This window comes from Corvus cornix, chromosome 1, assembly GCF_000738735.6.
Source record: "Corvus cornix cornix isolate S_Up_H32 chromosome 1, ASM73873v5, whole genome shotgun sequence".
NCBI classification, from domain to species: domain Eukaryota; kingdom Metazoa; phylum Chordata; class Aves; order Passeriformes; family Corvidae; genus Corvus; species Corvus cornix.
This window is the reverse complement of record NC_046332.1, coordinates 57757653-57781037: the sequence shown is the minus strand read 5'-3', so window position 1 is coordinate 57781037 and position 23385 is coordinate 57757653. Positions and strand designations below refer to the sequence as shown.

Below are 23385 nucleotides of genomic sequence, written 5' to 3'. Positions count from 1 at the left end.
GGGTACAAGTCTTTGTTTATCTGAGCAAGCCACAAACATAAGCCTCTGTATCTGCATGCCAATTTCTGCCCAGTTACTGCAAATCCAGGTTCCCCATGAATCAGCATTAGCACAAGGCTTGCCCAAACACAGCCTTCTGCTCTGAAATTATGCTTCATGTTGGAAGTTACCCACCTCAGTTCAAAGTCCTGTTTTCCCTCTTCCTGTCTAGTGCCTTTTTTGAAATTTTTACACCACTCTGGGCAATCCTGTCCCACCCCCATTGCTTCTCTGGTGGCTGGCAGCTCTGCAGAGTGGACAACGCGAGTCCTTGTCCAGCCTGAGATAAAGGCTGTGCTAGTCACAGCTGTGTTTAAGTTCACTGCTGGTTTTACTAGAGACAAAAGCAGGGACTGCAGAGCCTCAAAATAATGTCAGAAGAAACCTAAAGTTGCTAAAAGAATAAAGAGATCCATTAGACATGGACAGACCCCCCCCCCTTTTGCAGAATAGCTGTCTGTTAAATTTAAGCACATACTTTTTAGTATCCACTCTGAGCTGATTGTTATCTTACACTGGAAAACTGAGTTTAAAAACACAGGTATTTCAGGAGACCTGCAAATCACAATTTTCTTTTTTAAATAAGGCTTTACAATTTGTAAAGAAAATTGAGGTGGTATATAAAAAAAACCCTCTCTGGTTTTAACCACAGCTACAGGCAGCCGTGAATAATTTCTTTACAAAGTAACTGAAACCAAAACCCATTTTTTTACAACTGGCATCTCAGCAACTCACAGTCCTCACAGATTAACACTATGAAGTTCAGTTTCCACCTAAATACTCCTTCGGATTTCTTTGTAACATCAGAAATGACCACCAAAGACACTGGGTTTGTGCAGGACTGCTAGAGCTTCACAAAATGTACTAAGCAAACACTACCAAACTTCAAAATGTTGCAAAATAACTTCTGAACTGGTTATTAAGTACCATTATCGATCTATGAAAACGCACACTTGCATGCTCCCTATTCAGACTAGGGCACAGGACATCTAAATTCAAATTTTCTATCCCTGCTCTCTCATCCTCCCCCACAAGCTGTCTCAGTGCAGCCACTTCCCTGATCCCATGAAAACAGTGCCAGAACACGTGAACCACAAAATGGCAGACTTTGATTAACTGTGGTTTTTAATAACTTAAACTCAGCAGACATGACAAAGTTAAAAAAAAAATTATAACAAGAATAAATGTTTTCAGGAATAATCCAATTAGTTCCTCCGTCTTGTGCACCTTATATCCATAACTAGCCACATTAATAAGATATACAAAGTGTAGCAAACTGTACCATCTGACAAGTTGGCCTAGAATTCCTCTGCACAAAACATTATCCCTTGTATTTTTCAGAGAAAAAAATTTCAGTATTCCCTTTAGAGATAAAACTTCATTCAAAGCCAAATGCTCTAATTACTTTTGTTAATCACCCTTCACTACATGATAGTTAATAATTTAAAATCCCATAAGACTGGCAACAAACTGACCATAAAATTGCCATGGCAGTTCTTCCAGGGAAAAGTGCTTCTAAAGAGGAGGGTGATAAGGCACGTCTGCCTATTCATTACAAAAAAATTACAGCGTGAGCATTAACATAGCTAAAAAGCCGATTGCTGGCCATGTCTCAGCAGGGTTTCATGTGCAACACATGCTGATCTTATAATTTAGTTTTCTGCAGGTTATAATTTATATGACCGGTAAGTAATCACCAATGTGTGATAGCTGTGCTTTTGAAGGGCTGAAGCTACATCCTACAGTTGAAAAAACCGATCAGCATCCACTATTCTGCAGATAGATCCCTAAAAACTAATTGCTTCAGTTTCATGAGGTTTACTGCTAATTTCTGTTAATCTAGGAGAAAAGAGAAGCCCAGTGGATGACAGCTGTAAAATAGTACTGAAAAACGAGTAACTTTAAAAAACTTAAATCCTTCACATTAAGCAGTCATCACTCAGTAATGTTTAGTCATAAATTATGGTGGTTCCAGTTTTGTTTTGCTGTGAACGTCAGCCTTATAAATATTTTAATGTGGAATTAGTACAGTCTTTATGATGTCTGATCCTCTCTCAAAGGCATAAAGTGGAAGTGACTGAAAAGACTGGTACTAACTTCAAAGAACAAAACAACACATTTCACTGTTGAGAGCAAACACGCCCATGAATAAAATCAAGAAGGAAACTTCAAAGAAGGGAGAAAAGAAAAAAAGCAGCTGAAAAATAGAGTAGGTGGGAAAATTCAGCTATGATTAGCCCCATTTCAGAGGCAGCCTATAGCAAGCTATACTTGAACTGGGTCTCTTGCACACAGCAGTCTTGCAGCTCAAGTGGGCAGCTGTGGCCACAGCCGATGCTTGTCCGCAGTGGGCAGGGAGATAACAGGGGCCTCCCTCCCCCATGTCCTCTCCTCCTGGGGGGTGGCTTCACACCCCTGGGCCCCAAATTCTGTCCCACTAGAGTCAGGCTGGATAGCTTCCTGCCAGAGACCAGGGGCTGAGCTACCAGTGTTGCCTGCCTTGTCCTGAGCAGGAGCTTTCCAACCACAGTGCTGGTCCCTGCTCGGCCTGCATTCATCCCCTCTCCCTGCTAAGGAAATCCACAGCATGCACAGGATGGAGACTGAAACAGATAATTAGTTAGCATCTCCTCCACAACAATCATCTCTGCAAAGTGGCAGTTCTTGATTTCTAAGGACTTCACCTTTAAAGAAAAACAGATTTCTTGAACTACAATGGACGATGGGAACAATACCATATTTGTCTGCTGCCAAAGTATCCCAGAAACCCTTGGACACCATCAGTTACAAGGATTAAATATTTTCAGTTTCTGGCAGCAATTTGCAAACCCTTCTCATGTGACCAGCAACAAAAAAAAAAAAGAAGATTAACAAGGGCATTCGCAAAACTGGAGTTTCACAATTACTCAAACATGTAAAAATTCACACACAATATATTACAGTGAATATGGATTCACAAAAATGATCTGCTATGAAATTTACACGGATGCATTAAGTGGTGCTTAAGTAACACACTGGGGAAATGCCAGTTGTAGTGTGAATAATTAATATGAACAGCAAGTTGGCAAGAGGTCTCAATTTGAAATACAGTTTGAGTATGTAAAACCTTCTTGAATAATAACCTAACTTATTTGTATGGTCACAGTCTGTTCACAGATAATTCACTGCTATGAAAAAAAATGAGCTATTTTCATCAGATAAAACCATTTACTGAGAACAGCTCATATCAATTTACTCTGTAAACTGCTCCTCATATCAAGTTATGTTGAGTTCTTGTTTTGCTTTTGGTAGTAAAAGATTGTATCAGAGCATGTCTTTGGAAATAATGTCAAAAGCATGAGTGAAACCAGCAAGATGTCTCCACCCCTGGAGACAGTCCAGGTGTGGAGCCTAGTGACTGAAAGAAAATTTCTCTCTGTAAAGTATCTACCCTTCTTTTGAGACTTTTTCTGCAAAAGTGCTTCAAATACACGTATTCAGTGAGAGGTTGTGTTTAAAAAAATGTGACATATCTTTGTGCTTTCCTCTTGAGAATTGTTTTTTCTTTGGGGCTACCTTTTCTAACAGAATTTACAAAAAACATCTGTATTTTAGGTGTTAATCCTTATTAGAGAGCCAAAATTAATACTGTGCTGAGCATACTTACACCAGTAAGCCATGCTAGCATGCACATTTTAATTTACAATTCTATACCCTCAGGAAGTTACAGCAGTACATCTATTCAAGATGCATATTCCTGCTTTTTGGTATATATGTTTACTTAGGAATGTACCACCTATTAAGTAAAAGCAAACAAAACCTATGAAGAACAAAGAAAACCTTGTTGGTACTCTGAGCAGGACTCTGCCTTAATCACTGTTGATGGATGAAACTCTTCACCATTATCAGCTGTGTAACTGGAATTGCAAGCCACCTGCTCACAGTATTCATGTCATTTTCTCTTTCTTGTACAGAATTAACAGCATTCAATACCACTCTTCATTTTGCTCCCTGTTGTTTTTTTGTCCTTAACCTTTCTTCCACCATTAGTCACAGCCATCTTGGCGCAAAGACATGGCACAGAAATGGTTTCATTGCCAACCTGTGAGGGTGATATCATCATCTTCTATGATTTGCTCTTCTGCGACATCCAGAGAGTTCTCAGTGATCATGTCACTAGGTTCATCCACGCAGGTTAAGCCAGAGTAGTTATGTAGGAGTTCTGCACTAGGAACATGCTCCACGATGACAGCAGGGAAAATAGATGGATCACCAAGCTGGGGGGGTGTAGAAAAAAAGAAACAACAAAATATTTGTTAGATTGTATCCAATCTAACCACTTAATGAGTAATACTTCAATAGACCTATACTACACCACCTGGATATTAAACTGTCAGGAGGGAGTACTAAAGGACAAGATGATTTTTAGCACACAAAAGCAAATAGCAGCAGTGTCCCACCAGCAGCCAGAGGCTGAATATTGCTGTAGTATCTGCTGTACTGACTGTGCTTCAGTACATAACACCAGACCTGCACAACATGGTTTTGAAGCATTAAAGCTGACAATACAGAGGAGTGGCATAGCACAGTAAGTGCTAGACTTTGCTGGCAATAATACTGAGTGAGGAACTTGCTGCTAACACCTTCACCTTTTGCTCTTCCCATCAAGCTGAGGGTGAAAGAGTCCTGTGGCTGTGAGGACTGGACAAAGCTCTCACAGGCACCAAAATTCCTATTTAACATTTAATAACACTATTTAATATCACTATTTTAGGGGCCACTTGCTACAGAAGGAAGGGGTGTAATGGGTTGATGTAAGTGCTGTAATACATTCCCTCTCTAATTCTTATGGCTTTAGTCATTTGACCTTACTCACACCACACCCCCCTCAGCACTTTCCTTCCTAAGTCTGCTTTTAGACATCACCCTTCAGTCTTGACAGTTATTTTGCATCAGATACAGAAGAAAAGAGGCAGCTGGAAAACAGAAATCAAACTGACCATCAATAATAATAAGATGCACACTCTCTGAAAAGGCAACCACTCAACAGGAAGAGGTTTGCAGCAAATAACATCTACTACAGCCACTGTATTTTCCAAAGTCAGTCTTTTAAAATGTCATTTGCAGGAAGAAAGTCATAGCAGATGGACAGCAGAACAGGTTCAAAGAAAGTCTAGTGTAACTCTAAGGTTCCCCCACTACAAAAATAAAACGCATTATGAGTGTCTCAAGCTTAAAAACAAGAAAAAAAAAAAAAGTTGCTAAAACATATTTCTGAGAAAACCAGTATATCGATGTTGGGATCTCCTCCCCCTGCCATGGAGCCCTGGGAGAGGGGCCCTGAGGGGAGACATGAGGTTTCCCTGCCCCTGCTCAGCCTCGTTCCCATTGGTTGGTTTGTGCTCCCTGCGCAGGCAGAAGGACCCTTGGTCCCGTGATTGAGCAGTTCCTGGGCAGAGCCCCAGCCATGCGGCTGGAGAAATAAACATCTCTGAAACATCTAGCAAGAATCTGTCCACATATATATTTCTTTTTCACGGGCCTCCTGGTTTGACATATGCGTGTTACAGTAATCCCCACTGTAACATATCCACATTTGGTCCCACCCTCCACAGAAGAGCACAGATATGTACAATCATAGAATCATGGAATGGCCTGGGTTGGAAGCAACCTTAAAGATCATTGAGTTCCAATCCCCCTGCCATGGACAGGGACACCTTCCACTACATCAGGTTGCTCAGAGTTCCAGCCAGCCTGGCCTTAAACACTTCCAGGGAGGGGGAATCCACAGTTTTCCTGGGCAACCTGCTCCAGTACTCTTCCACTCTCACAGTAAAGAACCTTTTCCTAATATCTAATCTAAACCTACCATCTTTTAAGTATGAAGTCATTCCCACCTGTACTGTCACCACATGCTCTCATAAATAGCCTCAATCTTTCTTGTAGGTTCCCTTCACGTATTGGAAGGAAGGTCAAGTAGTTTTTTTAACCACACAAGTTAAAAAACCAAGGGAAAAAAACAACTGTATCATTGTGCCCTCGTTTAGGAATTACTCATCTCTCACTCTTGCCACTACACACACCATCAGACGGCAAATGGTATCAGAGCTATCTGCTCAACACAGACAACAGCTATGGGAGTAAGCCTCCCCTAGGGAAGAGTCTGGACCGTAAGTACTGAAAGTAGAAAGTGCAATTAGAAGTTTTAAAAGGCAGTAATTACCACTTTAAATTGCTCTGTGTTTTGTAAAACATGTCTCAGAAAAAACTGTGGTAAAGGGCAACCAGGAAAAAAAGAAGAACTGAAATATAAGTATTTTAAAGGGCTTCTATCATGGACAGTCTCCTAAAAAAAAAAAAATAACCAACAAAACTAAAATTAAAAAAAAGACCCAACAAATGATGACCTATTTTATCAAACATTTCAAAAGAGAGCAATATGGTAGAAGATCAATAAAAATGAACAAAGTGCAAACCAGTTAAAGCCCTCTTGTGCAATCATATCGCCAGATGACAGGTGTATATCAAGTCACGCAGTGGGACAGCTGCCACGCTACACCTTTGTGGGCACCTCTAACCAATGCTACATCATGCTGGAGCTGAGAAACCATAAATCATTGATGGCCAAGAGGTCCCTACTGTTCCTCAGAAAAAGTGATGCTCACATTTTGCATCCTATTTGTTTACTGACCCTAACATCCTTGATCCTATTTGCTTCCAGGCAAGAATAAACAAATAGATTTGATTAAATAAAAGCCAATTCAATAAAAAAAGTTAAAGCACCGTAAAGAGAGAGGAAAGATTAAAAACTACATGCATTAAAAACAAGTTCTATTTTCAACAATACGTTCCATAAGCTACAAGGTAGATGGTCCATTATAGCCTCATTCCTGAGATACAATTATGTTCTAAAAATAGTTCAAATACCTCAGTTTCAGTAATATGCCACAATACATAACTTTTGGGATTTAAGTTACAGACAGCTGTGGTCCAGGCACTTGGACATGAGCTAGGAACCCCAAGGTTCCTTCCCAGCCAACAGACAGAAATGGTATTTCTAGGGCACAATTTCCCTGCCCAGTTTTAGGCTCCTGTGCTATGCTAGAATGAGACATGGCCTAAAAACACCTATTTCTCTACATTGACTATGAAATGGTGGAGGCGTTGGGGTGCTTATTTCTGGTGTAGGTGTCTGTCCCCTGCACACTCGTCAGCAAGTGGCCAGCTTCCTCCCCGCCACATCTGCGCAGCGAGGCGCGCTCCTCTCGCCCGCTTCCACCCCTGCACCAGCTCAGAAGCTGCAGTGTCTGCAGCGACAGATCGAGTTGCCTGTGCTCAAGATAAGCTATACATTAGCTCCTTCTGGAGAAGAAAATTACTCTGGCTCAGCACTGTCCTTCTCTAATGACCAATGCTCACGCCACTGGCTTGGCCTCTGAGAGGACAAGTTGTAGAAAAATGTTGCAGTATAATAAACAAAACACAGATAAAATCAACTGATTGTCACATGCTTTCAGACCAGTTTCTCAAAGCCCTATTTATATTACACCCTATTCACTTTGCTATGAAACCTAGTTACAAAAGCCCAAACATCCATGTGTTTCTAAAATACACTTCACTGCTGACCAAAATGTTTCCTATGGTACTGATCTGTGCTGCTTCAGACAGCTCAGCAGTACTTGGTTTGATTCGTATGATCAGATCTGAACTGCTCTGCAAGATTAAACTGTATTTTGACCATGTCTAGAAACAATCATCATACATGTAACTCTGATATGGTCACTGAATATGTCTGCAGGCAGAGAAACCCCCATGGTAGGGCAATATCTCTTCACCTGAACTCGGTGCCAGACCATCCAAGGAAGCTGCTGACACACTATGCTTCCAAAAGACTGGAGACAAACAGAAAAGCATTCACTCACGGTAAGACATTTTAAAACGTGCTTTTCTTTAACTTAATCACAGTTTTGAACTGGAAGAATCCCAGTAAACATCACTTCTTGTGGCCTTTTATTTTAAAACTGTTGTTACACCTGCTTCCAACTCATACCCTACAGTGGTACAATGTATGGACTTTCCTTCCTGCCATGGTTGTGAAAAGGAAAGGAGGAACAAATTCTAATACGCTCCTATTGAAAAAAGCATTCACACAACGGCAAACAAATTTAAGTTGAAACGCATTTTTGTGGAAGTGGTCATTGCTTTTTTGCACAATATTTGCAATTGGTTATGACTGCATTAACAAGCCTTTCACTCAGTTTTAAAAGCTAATACTAATGTACACAGATGTACATATGGCTGTTGTGAGGTAATCTCACCTCGGTACTTTACTATAAAGTTCTTGCTTTCACTGAGAGCGCCTGAATCCCAGTTGAGAGCCAAGCTAAACCTTCCTCTAGTTCTGTTGTTTTGTAAGACCCAAAAATACCTTTGTGCACATTTGGAACTGCAAAAGAGCCCTTTTTTACTATGGCTCCCTTTGAAGCTAGTGTGTAATGAGAATTACACACAGGGAAAACATTAAATTAAGAACTACAAGGTAGTGATTCAATTAACACAAATTAAATTACCTCTCTATTAGCAAGATCACAAAATAATTTATTTCTAATACAAACATGCTTCTATAGGCCCTGGCAAAAAGGAAGAGTGCAAACTATCCCACCTAAGTTTAAAAAAAATTCCCCAAGTGTCAGCAATAATTTTCAAGAAATTGATACAGAGATCCACAGAAGAACAATTTGCATACCTTTAAATTTCTCCTACTTCTGCTGCTTCATCTTTCTCATACAAAATATAGGTACAATATGATACCCTAGCTCCAGCAAAGCTTTGACTTGGCTTCAACCCATCTCCCATGTCGGTGGGACACATAAAGCCATTGAGCTACTGCTGAAACCTTCCCAAACCTTAGACACCAAATCCCTGTAGACTGACCTTTACCAATTCAGAGGAGTGCAAACTTCATACAGATGCTGAAGTCCATGGAAAGCCCCATCAGCAGCATGAAAGCATTGGTTATACTCCATAATTCCCTGAAAACTGAACCCTGTCCTGCTCCAGGGGCTGAAGGCAGCAATCTTCCTTCCTGCTCTCTAATTCTTCTACTGTGTTTGACATGCTGACAAGGTATTTCTTTTTTTCTCTGAAAATTGTCTCATGAACTGTCACCAACTGACAGAAGATCAAAACACCATCCTGGCCATGGAAATGGAATATAAGGAAGCGGATTTCTTCTGCTTTGGAGGTACTGTCTTCTCATACTACAAGTCTTTAAGGATGACAACTTGTCCCAGGACTATGGTGACTAGCTTCTAACTGGTGTGGAATAAATTTTGTGCAAGTGAATGATGGGTGGGAAGAAATGTATGCAATAGATAGTAGAAGGAAAAGCTATATGAGAAAAAAAAGGAGAAAGCAACCTCTGGGAAAGACCAACTGTCTTTTTAACCAAACAACAGAATCCAGACTCACAATACAGATGGCCATCTATAGTAAAAAAAACAAACATAAGGAAAAAAAAAACAAAAAACAAATAAAACACCCCAGAAAACTAAACAGAATGAGACAAAGTGACCTTAGTGACTAGAAAACAGCCTTTGGTTTTCCCCTGCTGAAGGTGTCTGTGCAGAGGCAGCCTCTTGACTTTAAAGGTGTTCCCATTGCCAGCATCTGAGAAGTGACCAAATTGCACAAAGGGATGCTGAAGGCAGACATACGATGCTTGCTTTTCTGGGAAGACAGCCTCATTACAGATTTCATATTTTCCTTAAAGTCTTCATAAAACTGAAAGTGGATAAGGGGGGAGGAACCTTCTGCAGGAGCTGGAAATACCAAAAAAATGTAGACTTCCATCTTGACCAGCTGGCTTAATCTTTCTGAAAGCCCATGGCAATATCAGGGAATGTGGAAGAGCAAACCTAGGCATAAGATAATGGTACAGAAGTCATGACTCAACCTAAGGTCTTGGACCCCTCTTTATCAGAAGGGAAGAGAGAAACATCCCTCAGAGATATAGAAGGGGTCTTCAGGCACAGGTTACTACACGCATCAGAGCCACCTGAGAGAGCACAGCCCGACACAGAGCAGTCATGCTGGGAACCATGTTAGCAATTTAATTGTTGTAATGATTCAACTTGTCCCTGGCACCATTTAGAACTTCCTACTAGGGATCTAGACACTGTGGCTGCTTTTATTCAGCTTTTTAAATTAAGAATGTCCTTATCAAATATCACATTAGCTGTAAGTCCACAAAGGATTAAATGAAAAGGCATTGAAAGAAGAAGCTGCAGATAGGAAGAGAAGCAGGTTTAGACAGCGGCATTGACTCAGCCAAAGCCTGTAGGAACTCCTGCCAGTTTTATGTGTGCAGTCTCTCCTTGTCTCCCAACAACAACAAAAAAACCCAAACAAACAAAACAAAAACACAGAAAGGAAGAAAAAGCAAACTCTCTATTTTAACCAGATTCCTGACATGTAGCAGGAGCCAGACAGGTTATCAGTAGCCTTAGCCCAAGACACTTGTTCCCTTCTGAAAATTACAAGGGTATTTTCATTTCATTTCTTCCTCACCACAGATCTACTGTGTGGTAAGCGAACCCTCCAAGAAAAACAAAAAATTTAAAAATCTTTTCTAAACTGCAAAAGATAAAGCTGATAAGAGCAAGCCTTTCCCGTTCACACGGGTCCATGTGACTGAGCCCCTCCCATTGGCATCTGCTGCTGAATGCTTACATTTGCAAATGGACTGTTCATAATTTATGGTTGTTTAACCAAGACTTGAAAAAAAAAAATTAAACAAAATAGCCATGAATTATGACTTCCCTGAAATAGTGAGCATAGCTGCCACTTAGACCCCGAACTTCTCCCCACAGCTGTTCATGTCCCAACAGCTCTTGGCACAAGAGAGCTACAGGCAAAGCTTTGACAAGAAAAGCACCAAAGTTCTTACAATGCCAGCTTGTGGGGGCATTGCAAAAATAATTATCCAAAGATGAGTTAAATGACACCTTTTGTATAGGATGAAGATCCAAAAAAAATGCTTTTGCCCAACATAGACCACTTAGAGAGCTAACATTTTTGCGAAGTACACAAATTGCATTATCCATCCCTAAATACAACTAATCTAAGAATTTAAAAACTTTAGGAGTAGCAATAGCTCCTATGTGGTAAGAAGCAGGTCAATCAAGTATAAGCAAGAAGCAGTCTTTTTGGGCTAATGTACTATGAACCCTAGGCCAAACTAAACCTTGCACCAGCTTCCCAGGAGGGAAGCTTCCCTGTGCAGGGCTTCTCTTCTACAACTGAGTATTTAAGATTTTACTTCGGGTAGCCAACTAGCTGGCTACCTGCATCTTTGATATCTGAACTAAGTGAACTCAGTGATTTAAAAGGAGCTTGCATCTGACTGCAGCAATGGCCTTCCTGCTATGCACCCTCTATCTCTGGCCTTTCGCATCTTTGATTTCATCACCTTTTCGGTATGCTGCAGGGCATCTTCTTTTCTTGGACTTCATGTAGAGCAGAATTTAGTGGGGTTATGAGATAAACATCGAGGTTGAGTTTGTTCTGAAGCTGGAGAAAGCTCTGTTTAGAAAGGTTTTACTGTCCTGTTGAGCTCTCTTTAGTATTTTTAAGGTTTTTCAGGTAAGCATCTGAAGAAATTGCAAGAAGCAGAATGCACGGCTAAACAGAACAAAACCACGTGTGCTCTCACTACCCCTCCCAGGAACCACACTGAAGTAGCCCTCCCTACCTCAATTCTCCCCTCTCCTATTGGCTTGTAAAGTAAGGCCAGCAATTAACAAACAGCAGAGATAATAAGTAAGGCTTGTTCTCAACTACACTTGTGCAATTCCCATATCTAAATCCCCAGGCTACCACAAGCTCTGGAAAAATACAGGGAAGGAAGTTACATTACTAATTCCACTCAAAACTGAGTTAGCACTTTAGACAGACAACACTCAGTTCATTGAAATGATCGCATGACTCTGACAGCAGAAACAGGGCAGTGACCCAGCCAGATATTAGGCCATACAGAAAACCAGAGACAAGATAATAAAGCCGAAAGTGGGGCTTTTTTTTTAAAGAGAGGAGAGTAAATGCTTTTCACTCTAACAAAAGAAGAACAGTTTGTCATGGCACTTAGCCTTTTAAGAACTGTTTCTCCACAGCACTCAGACACCTAATTTCTTGTTAATAAATGCAAGCTCTAATATTAACCAAGCTGTAATATTACCTGCATGATTTTTACAATAGGAATCCTACACTGAAGCTTCAGAACTCACAGGATGTGGTTTAAATAATCCACACCTAAATGAAAGTCTGCTCATGTAGAAACAGACGTATTTTCCCTGCAGTGTAAAAGAAACCAATTGAAATTACCTTCAAGCTTATTTCTGAATAACCAGCATACAGTAACACAATTTAGAAACCAATCTGTAAATAACAGTGAACAGGTACATACTGCACCTTCCAGTCATCTGCAGTGTGACCATTACTTCTACTCAGAATTTTATCCTAGCGCACTAGAGAAGTTGAAACTACTATAAAATACCGTAATTTTGGGAATTCTACATCACATATGCATGGATTCTACTGGCACAAATCAGAAAAACAGGAAAAACATTTTGGGAGGAGGATATCTCTGCAATACTGCAGAGGTTATAACATTTCAACCAATTTCTGTTCTGTGCATGCAAGTTACAGGAAGCAACAGGAAGCTTTTGAAACAGCACAAAGATCTGCTGCAACAATAATGACCTCAATGTTTCCTTTTTGTGTTTTACACCACATTTTTTCCTCGTGTTTCATAATACTTTTAGAAACCATATTTGTACAAGTTGGTGCTTACACCGTCCCATACCTGCTGCTCATCCTCCATGACGTTGCTGGCAAATTCAAACACAAGCTCATTCTGCTGTACAACTGCTGCCATAATAACGCATTCCCAGGTCTCAGCTCCACATACAAAGAAAAATGTTCTTGAATGTGAAAGAACAGAGAGCTTCACTGAGGTCCAGCTGGGCAGAAAGGCAGGATCACAAAATGAATCGAGTATCAGTGTTCGTATTTCTTAGATCATCAGTGTTCCTGGGTTCTTCTCTTCTCAAAGCAAAACAAACCAAGGCAAATCCTTTCCTGAATTGTTCTTGCCACCTCAATAGCCTTTAACACTGTGAAGGGAAAAATTAAAAAATTATCATTAAAAAATGATTACTTTAGCAATGTGAAATAGTAGCAGTGGTAATAAAGCTTTCCGCATATTATAACTGTTCTATCTACGTCCAAGGAAGTCAGACACCTTTTTGTCTCCAAAGGTCTCTTTTACTGATTAATGTATGTGAACTTTCATTCCCAGAAACAGAACTGTTTCAGGAAATAAGACATCAAAGTGTTTCATATTAAAAGCATGAGACTAAGGAAAAGTTAAAAAAGTTAACAAGAAGAAAATCCGTATTTTCATTTGATTTGGATATGCAGTTTTCACATTCATTAGTACCTCTCATCCTCACAGTTTCTTCAAAGTAAAAATACAAAACTTAGATTGACCTACTCAGCTGTAGGATATCCCAAGTATATCACATTTCTTCTTCACACACAGTTCAAATTCAGCAAAGTTGTTGTTTTGCAAGTCAAATGCTCTGGATCTTGAATCCCCATGTCAAAATGACAAAACCAATAAATAAATTCTTTGTACAATCCACAGAGTCCCCACGTTCCTGCATGAAGCAGATCTTCAGCTTCATGTTAAAAATGTGCTGTAAATGTACCCTTATCTCTACCAGAGTCTCGCAAGCAGCCGGAAGGAAACAGCACTGACCACGTCATGGCAAATTAGAACCGGCAAAAAAACTGCACAGTACAAAGAAAAAAAAAAAAATCCCCAACTACAGAATGTAAACAGCTTCAGTGAAGGGCTGAGCGCCCACAGCTCCCATGCTGTTACTTACTCATCGGGCCAAAGGTAAACGCGGTTAAGGTGAGCTGACCAAGAGGTTGCTGCACCACCTCTGGGGAAAGAGGCGAGCGCAAAAGAACTCTTCGTGTACAACTCAAGTGACCCATACATTAATTAAAAAATCTACCATTTCTAAAGAATAACAGAAACAGGTGTCTAAAATTAGAAACCTAAGGAGTATGTTGGTGCCTAGGAATTTAAATCCATATATTTTAAAGGAAGCAAAATGTGTGGTTCCTAGCTTTTTGAGCAAAATTCTTTAAACTGCCTTTGATTAGGAGATGCTGTGACAAAAGAATAAGGGGCAGAGGTCTAACACGTACCCATCCAGAGTGAGACCCCCAGGAAAACCAACTTCAGTGCCACTGGTGAGGATTAGCAGCTGCCTTTGTACAGGAGGTTTAACTTTGCCTTGTTTTTACAGTAGGCTGAAACTCAAAAAAATGAAGAGCATCTTCCTCTCCCCAGTGCCAAGCAATTTAATTAGGGAGGATCATGTCAGAGACTTGTACTCCCCTTCACTCTAGGAAATGTAACAGCTGTTTTTCCTATATAGATTGTGGTATTCCCAAATTCCTAAGTAGTGATGGCAGAGCATTTAGGCATTTAAGTCACTAGATCCTGCCCTTCTAAGAAATCAGGAAACCCAAACCCAAGATTATGCAAACAGGAGAACCTCCCCAACTTCCAAAGCATGCTCTAATTAGCTGTTAAAAGTTTTGTAAGAGTAGCCACAACTTTAACTATATAATATTTGCTTTAATGAGAGTTGTATGCACGAACAGAGAAGGAAGTACTGTAGGAACCATGACTGTTCAACCTCAGCACTTGCCATTTTACTGGTTGATTTGAATAGTCAACGAGGCTTTCTCCATACTTCAGCAGGGTTACGGCACTGAAAGCATTACATGCAATCATATAATCCTGGGTGACTTCCTTAAATCTAGTTAATTGGCCTTGCCTTTTAGAAGATGTGGATGCCATTAGGAAGTAGACACACATTGCCAGTATAGTGGCCCAACTTGGCCCATCCTAGACTCCTACCACCCTGTATACCAGCCTGAAAATAAAGTACATAACTATATAATACATAGTTTAATATTTCCTACAGACAGCGATTCAAGTGGGTCAATCTATGCCAACAGGGATATACCAACTTTTTCAGAAGAGAAGACAGGTTTGGAAATTTATTGAAGTACAACTTCTATTCTGGTTCCTGTTTAGGAATAAATTTTAACTGTCCAACAAGATTAAATAATATTTTAAGCCACACCCTCTACTCAGTGAAGAGCAACTTCACTGTAAAGGATCACAAGGCAAACAGGGAAATACAAGAACCTCCTCAGTTGTCCAAATGGAGGCTTCTGTTTAAATGGGGGTTAAGCTAATTGTCCAGAGCCAGAATACTGCAAGGGCTTATAATCATGGCCATTACACTGACTGAAGTCGCATGTATGAACAAGGACTACAAGTCCTTAAGACCCAGTAACTTTCTAAGGTCAATAACAACTAACAGACTCAATGTAAAAATAGGGATAAAGGATGTCTTAGAGACCCAGGCTACCCAGTAAGCTCACATATAAGGAAAACTGGAGGCGAAGCTACCCTAAAAAATTTTAGAAGTTCTCCATGTGCATTGGGAACTGACACTTTCTTCCATTAGTGCCAGGTTATTCATTATTCTGTAAAATATTAACGTTTTTCAGTAGATACTACAATACCAAAATATACACAAAATGCCTAAGACCCAAAAGCTGTGGCAGTAAACTTATTAAAAGCCATAAATAAATATCTCCGAATTTTTTATTTTAAAAAAGAAACAACAGAACTCTCAATGCAAAACTAATTATCATGATTCAATATGATTTAAGAGACTGCAGCAGCATAATGCATTTGATCCACACAAACACTACTTAAACCAGTCACACTTTATGCTAACATGAAACTCCTAATCATCTGATAGAACTGCAGGAACAGTCAGTCAAAAGCTGTTTTATGAATTCTGCACTGCGGTGATGCAGTGATGTGAGACTGTTCCTTCTCCCCTATACCCTGGCCCCAAAACCACCAAGGGCTCTATAAATAAAGTCAAATGATACATTCTTCTTACAAAAGAAACATCTAATGACAACATTAGTACCAAAGCCAGAGACAAGTGGGTGAACAGGCTTTAGTGAGCTTTTATATCTAACCTTGCAGTGGTTAGGGACTCAGACTATTATTGTTTGCAGGATATTTTTCATTACTTCTGTAGCAGTATATAGAAATAGCAAATTATCTACTGGGCAACAACAGCACAGCAAAATAATGCAAAAGTACTTTCCTTTAACCCATATTACTTTCTCTGCCATATAGAAAACAAGAGCAGCTTTTCACAGAAGCCAGCAGAATTCTAAACCAGCTGTATTTTCCTCCAAATCTATTTTTATAAACTGTGCTTTCATTATTCCAACTATCACAGGGTCCTGCTGTCTATAGGCTAACACAAACACGAGTATTGTTTTTGCTATATAATGCCACTTATCCCTTGCCTGATTTTACGTACATCTGCGAGTAGAAAATAAGTTATTTGCAAACAGCATAAAATGCAGAAATTGTATTCATATACACAGTAACCTTGACTACATACAAATAGTCCTAAGAGAAAGGGAACCCAATATACATTATCATAAAATTTACATCAAGTTTTCAGAACTATGGAGGAAGTAAGGTTTTGCTTTCATTTTTACTAATTGTTGTACAAATTTATTATAAAAAACAGCACAGCAATATAAACAAGCATCTTAATTTTGCTTAATCCTTGAAACTGAACTCAAAAAAAATTATTTCAATCCCCCTGGAAACTCCCCTCACCCACTGATTTCAACACCTAGAAACAAGCTCTTCAATCAGCCTGTCAAAAAACGCATTCAGTCATAGTACATGCTACTCTGGCATCCCAGAAGATGCACTGTAGGATTCTGTCCTAGACATTAGCTAGACAGCAACATTTTCCCTACCACTCTTCACCATTTATACCCTCCAGTTAGTCCTAGCTCTGCTGAGCCATTTCAACAAAGCTTGTAAGAAATACCTCCAGAGCCAACATTTTTGGTCCCAACAGTGAAGCTGCAATACTGCAACTAGGCTCCATGTTGGAATCCACAAATTCTCCTTCAAATCCTGATAAAATGAGCCAGTACAGGCCATCCTACCTCAGCATTCAAGCACTGTAATGCAGAACACCAAAATAAGATAATGGCACCACACTGGAGCAGGTGTAGCAGGCATCAAAGTACCAGACAGAAATCCAAAAATTTGCTAAAGGTCAGCTATGAGCTTGGGAGACTCAAGTCTTGGTAATGAGAGCATCCCAGATGAGCAGGAAGATGCTTCCAGGAAGCTACTGAATCAAGTCCCATTTAGGTTTACAAAAGATGACTGTAATCATCCTGCAATGCCTTTCTCATGAAATTAGTAAGATTATTCGTACATTTAAAATAAGAACCAGCTTAGCTGCTTTAAAACTCAAGTGCAGATCTGAATTCTGGCTTACTGATTAAACAATTCCACTCATTCAACACAAAGACAAATCACTTGAGATTGGGATTTCCCACTGATTTCCTAAGACAGTCTGCAGCATTAGCTCTAGCCTAGAAATGTCAAAGTTGTGACTTAAGAGAAACAAAGTTGATACCCCTCCTCTACACCATCTTGGATACAGGAAAAAGAGAGGAGTGAATGAGAGGAAAGGGAAGATTAAAGACATCACCTGGAAATCTTGAACGGAAGGACTGAAAACTATCTCAGGTGAGGTCAAACACATGGATGGTAACCACAGCATTTCACTCAAATTTCTAACTCCATTCTACCAGTGGAGGTCAAGGACAGTTCAACCCAGAGTCAGTTCACTTTCTGAAGAGTCACCTCCCTTTAAGATAATGAACAAGTATCATCATAGAGTCAGGTTTTCTTAAAAAGGAGGGCAAAGCTGAATGATATCACCGTTCTCTTAATCCAGAAATCCCAGACCAACAATGATCTTTACATATAGTCCACACTAAGCATAAATGTTAAGACCTTAGTATTCTGTGTCATTCTTCATGGATTAATTTTTCCTATTCAGTAATATTACAAATTTGCACAGATCAAGGGCTTTGAACCATGCCCTTAGACCCAGGGCATCTGCAGTTGATGAAATGACAAGAACAAATTAACATATGTCATTTGGCACAAAAAGTTTTTGAAGGCTCAGTATTTCAACTGCTCACACAAATCAAAGGAGAGAGAAAAGCAACATGGTAAGAGGGTAGCACTGAGGAAGGAAAGAAACACCATAAGGAACAGACTCAAATCTTCTGAGAGCATCCACGTTGCCTAGGGCAAACTGTGCAAAGGGCAGCTGACATAATAAAAGCCAACAGAGTGACCTTTGCTGAGCTTTTATTAAGGACAAAGAAATCATCAGTATCAATAAATCCCTGTTTTGTAGCCCGTCTGGAAATCAGCCTGTGTCACCACAGGCTCTCAGTGCATATGCAGCAAGGAGGACAGAGAGTAAGAGGGTTCATCTCTTAAATATAAACAAGCATAAAACCCCAAAACTGACACACAATTCAGTCAATATTAAAGTAGTGAAATGAATCCACTCAACATTAAAAGATGTTTACTCCAAAGAGAGCAAAAAGCACAAACGCAAGCAACAAGCTCTTTGCCGTCACAAAAAAAAAAACAACCCAAACAAAAATCTCATTTTCATCCTTTTTTTTGCAACTACCTCTTTTAGCCTAAATATTTAACTTGAGGCAAGATTCCTTTCCAGACTATTAACAGTAATGGCTCCAGCACTGTTTACAGACTCCCCCACCCCTGAAAACCCTTTTCTTCCAATCTCCCATGTTCCCTCATATTTTTTAAAGTTCCTTTTATTCAGCACATTTATGTAACACAGCTGTTATACCCAAACCCAGCAACCTGGCAGAGCACTGCTGGGAAAGCTGAAAAAAATTACAGCATGATTGAGGCTTTTTTATCTCTGCATCCTCTCCTGCCAGCATGCTCAGTGTGTCAAGGTAGCCCCAAATCAGTGTAGGTGTATAGATACAGAGCACTGTAAGTAATTGATTTATGCTGCAGCAACAAAAGATCAGCCTACCACCAACAGGCCAGGCCTAAAGAGTGACCTTAAAGATACAGAGGCGAGATAGGCTCTCCCCAGCTTTACCCAGCTCCTAAGCTCCAAAGTAAGTATTTGAACATCTGCTAAGAGCAAGCCTCCCTAATTTGACAGGGCAAGAGAAAGGGCAGGCTGGGTTTTAGTCACCTCTTCACTAAGTGTTTGCTCTAGCAAAGTAGAGCCAACTCAACAGGAAAAGTTAGCTGACCTAAAGCAAGAGAGCAAGGACACTCCAGGGGGAATAGAGAGTCCAAATCCCCTCTCCTGCTTCCCCACTCCCCAGGCATGAAAATAACTGGATTTTGCATTTCCACAGATTGGCTGCATAGCATAAGAAGAGGTTAAGGAGATGGGACATGACAACTCCATCCCACCTCTCCTCCCCAAATCATGTGAGAGATTGGACCTCTCTTCCTCCTTGCCAGCCAGCCCCCAGCTCTCCTTCCATCACTAGCCCCCAGTCAAAACTGTTCAGTGGATTCAAACATCATTCTGCAGCTGCCCAACTTTTGGCACATTAGATACCTAAAAGAGAAGATAGGGGGAAATTTTTAGAAGTGGTTATGTCACCACCTGGCTACCTGTATGGTTTTGAGACTTTTCAGATTGAATTTGGGTTACTGAAGCCTCAGGTCACAGATAAACCACTTACTTCAACTACAGTTAGATAAAAGCCACGTAACATTGCTGCACTGCACAGCCCCCACTCTACCTGCCTGCATGGATACACGCTCACACACATCGGCTGCAGTTGCACGACCCCGCTTTACAGCCATGTGCACATGCATCACATATACACCAAAGCACATGTATGAAATGTGTGTCCTTCTACTGACTTGACTTTTAACTTTTGGTGCAGCTGTTTTGTCTACCGAAGATAAAAAACCCCCACAACCTCCCACATCTCTATATAACGAGAGGATACACAAGAGTCCTCCTTCTCTGCTTCCAGTTCAGTCAGCTCCACCCACTGCTGCTTAACATCCCAGTGCTGCTGGGAAAATATCTAGCCTGATCTTCCCCATACCCACTAAAATCCAAACAAACAAGATTAACTGGTGTCATCCCTCCCCCCCCCCCCCCCCCCCCCCCCCCCCCCCCCAAAGGACAGTGTCCCCTAGGCAGTACATGGGGAGATCATACAGTTTGCCAAGCCTGCAAGAATTCCACAGTCATTCTACTGGCCAGGGGAATGGAGCAGCACCAACATCTCAGGGCAGCATGAACATCTTGGTCTCGGAAAGCTAACATCTGTGCATAGGTACTGTCAAAAAGGAGAGAGGGGTTAAAGTCAGGCCTTCACCACCTGAAAAATGCTGGCCACAAGCACAGCATTACACCAAGCTCCCTGGCAACTGACAGCATGACTGCCTGTCTTTCTAAGAACTTCTCTGTAGGGTTATCTGAAGGTCCCTTATCCTAATAACCTAATTATGCGGAATGTTCATGGAAGCATGGCCTTGTTTAGCAATGTAATATGGATACAAGGACCAGCTGAAAACAACATTCATAGCAAAGGCCTGCTTCTCCTCTTGCTACTGCATAATGGCACACGTGAATGCCAATGCCCAATAAATGCAGTGGCTGGGAAGTGTGGTTTGCTGGTCCAAGACTCGTGGCAGTCACTAACTTGGTCTGCCTCTTGATTCTGCCTTTTGTAGTTAATTCATAACTATTGGTAAAGAAAGGAAAAATCAGGTGATCATATTTCCCAGCTGACAAAATGAGATAAAATGAGAACAAGGAGACATTCAATTAAGTCAAGAAGCAACTAGTTTTGGAAGGATGAAAGGAAAGCAATTAAAAATGCATTGGCCTAGATGTACTTGCTCAAACTCCTTGCTACAGACATGACAGAAGTCAAAAGCTTAGGAAAATTGTAGAATGTTTTAAAAACAGCTCAATGTAATAAGACCAAACCAGCCCCATTACATAAGGATTTCTTTTTAAACAATGGAAAAGAGCTGTCTTAACACATGACAAACCTTCAGTAATGCAGATTGCAATCACACATCTCTAAATGCAGGATTTTGCTGTCATTTTATTCCTGTTACCTGTTCACTTCTGGGTTCACATATTCTCCACCACAAAAACAGTAATATACTAAACACTGCAAAACCAGAATAGACGGACTACAAGTCGGATGTGACACTGCAAGTGCCCACTTAGTCTAGTTCATCAAGAGGTAAGTGATACTAAGTACGGCAAGAAAGGAAAACAAAAGATCTCTCATTACCTACTCTCCTACAACAATTAGTATATACTATTTTATCCAATAGTAAATTTGCAGAGACAGGATAGGTTTTATGTCTTGTAATAGGATAACCACATTACCAGCATTAATAAGTAACATTAGTATCAAATATATCTTACTATTTTTTACACTGCACAAAATCTCAAAAAGCTGTTTTTAAAAAAAAGTATGGAGAAAACAGTAAATTGATGAAATCCCAAATCCGGTTCAGAAATTTCTGCAAACCAAATTAACTATTCCAGTGACACAAAATAAATGTTTTAAAAGGCACCTTTAAGTGGTTTCTGGCATTTAATAGCACCTTTTGTGGAGCATTAAGACCACAAGCCTATAAGCATCTATAACAACACAGCTGCAGATAAGTCAAATTTCACTGATTTCCAAGAGAAAGATCTCAATACAGAAAGAGTTGAAGGGCTGAGCTCCAAGACAGCTAAAACAGGATATGAGGAAACTTGTAAAAGAGGGGTGGAGGGGGGAAGAACTGTCTGACCCTGAAAGATTTTGCTCTTTTGATTAACACATACACACAGGAGAATGAAGTAGTGGCAGTGGGAGGAAGAAAGATCAGAGAAACTAAATATAATTGCTTTGGTAGAGTGCCAAACTTCACAAATTACCAGTTGCTAGTCTGTACCCAATATTGACTTAAAACTGTAAATTGTTCTTTAAAAACTATTTCGCCAATAAATTAGTAACACAGTCATTATTTTTAAAGCACCTGTAGGTAGAAGTTAAGTTTACCAAAGAAAAATGGATGGCCAAAAACAAAACTTTTTTTTTTAGCTGCACTATAAATGAACACACCATTTATATACGTTAAAGAGGAAAACAAAAAAAAAGAGGCCAGCAGAGATCAAGTTCAAGTCAAAAGTTTCTTATTCCAGGCAACCTCTTCCAGCCAAGCGTCAGTAATTCTAGATCAGGGAGTTAAGCTCCCACAGGACTTTTTCAGCATTCTGCAGAGGTTGTTACAGGACCCAACTCAGTAAAAACCCCATTACAAGTTCTGCAACACAGATTTTTAGCATTCTGTGGATTTCCTTTTGCACTTAATTATTAAAAAAACTTTTATAACTGGACCATCAAGCACAACAAACTTGTGCAAAAAGAAATTCTAGTAAGTTCAAAATTACTCTCTGACATAGCCATAGAAATGCTGTGTGATTTGCATTTCTATGTTTGAGTACTTGAGTAGTTTCAGAAATCTAAATTTAACTGATGTGCACCAACTAGAACAGGGCACAAACTAACCCACACAGAACCTGCTGAAGCCTCCCCTTTCCCAAACTCACAGATCTGAACTTCAAGCCTCAGTTTGGTACTTTGCCCTTGCCGGCAATGTGTATGTTCAAGGTTGCATTCAGCAAGTGCCAGGTTGAGAAACATGAAAGTGTCTTACCTTTGCAGTGTCTTTAAAAAATCTGTATGAATACAGAGCAGATTAGTCTATGTTTCTGTTGTTTGCCGCTCATTTGCTGTCAGCTGTCAGCAAAATGAACAGTCAAAAGCCTCTGGAGCAGGCTGGTATTAGTCAGCTAGACTTGAATTTCCAGTTCTTTTACATTGCTGTCTATTTTCCTCCATTAGGTTAGCCTGTCCTACCCCGGTATCAGATTACAGGGAGCCAACATTTATAGCACCTTGCATAACAGTCGAACGTATCACATACCTAAGTCTGCCTATACCTGTTGCCCTCAATGCTTAACCCTTTCTACCAACAGGACAAACATTTATTCTAGAATGTATCACCTACAAAACATTTGCAGCAGAGGAGTCGTTTTTCCTTCTTACTTCACAGCTACAGGATGGCATGAGATTTCATTTTAGGAACTGCAGAACACAGGCAGGCCACGCCAAGAACAGAGGCTCCGAGATGCCCACAAGAACAAACCTGCAGACCCTACCTCCAGCGAGTACCCTGGTCTGGAAGCACTCGCCACTTATTTCAGCGGGTCTGAGAAACCCCAATCCCCATTCTGGATTCAAGATCATGTAATT

The 23385-nt window shown here is 40.3% G+C and overlaps 1 protein-coding gene across 9 annotated transcripts in view; it reads right to left on the bottom strand.

Moving 5' to 3' along the window:
- The window catches only part of ELF1 (E74 like ETS transcription factor 1), an 89338-nt gene that overhangs the window by 25926 nt on the left and 40027 nt on the right, over positions 1-23385 (bottom strand). For 6 of the 9 annotated variants that reach the window (XM_039568261.1, XM_039568235.1, XM_039568285.1 and 3 more), the window contains 2 exons: positions 12881-13190; positions 4121-4295 (listed from right to left, as the gene is read on the bottom strand). In XM_039568261.1, the coding sequence (XP_039424195.1) occupies positions 4121-4295; positions 12881-12952 (247 nt within the window). In that variant the 5' untranslated portion in view covers positions 12953-13190. Of the gene's footprint in view, positions 1-4120; positions 4296-12880; positions 13191-13566; positions 14041-22786; positions 22879-23385 lie in introns of those variants that run through there. The other 3 variants (XM_019289579.3, XM_010405606.4, XM_010405607.4) reach the window with 3 other exon arrangements.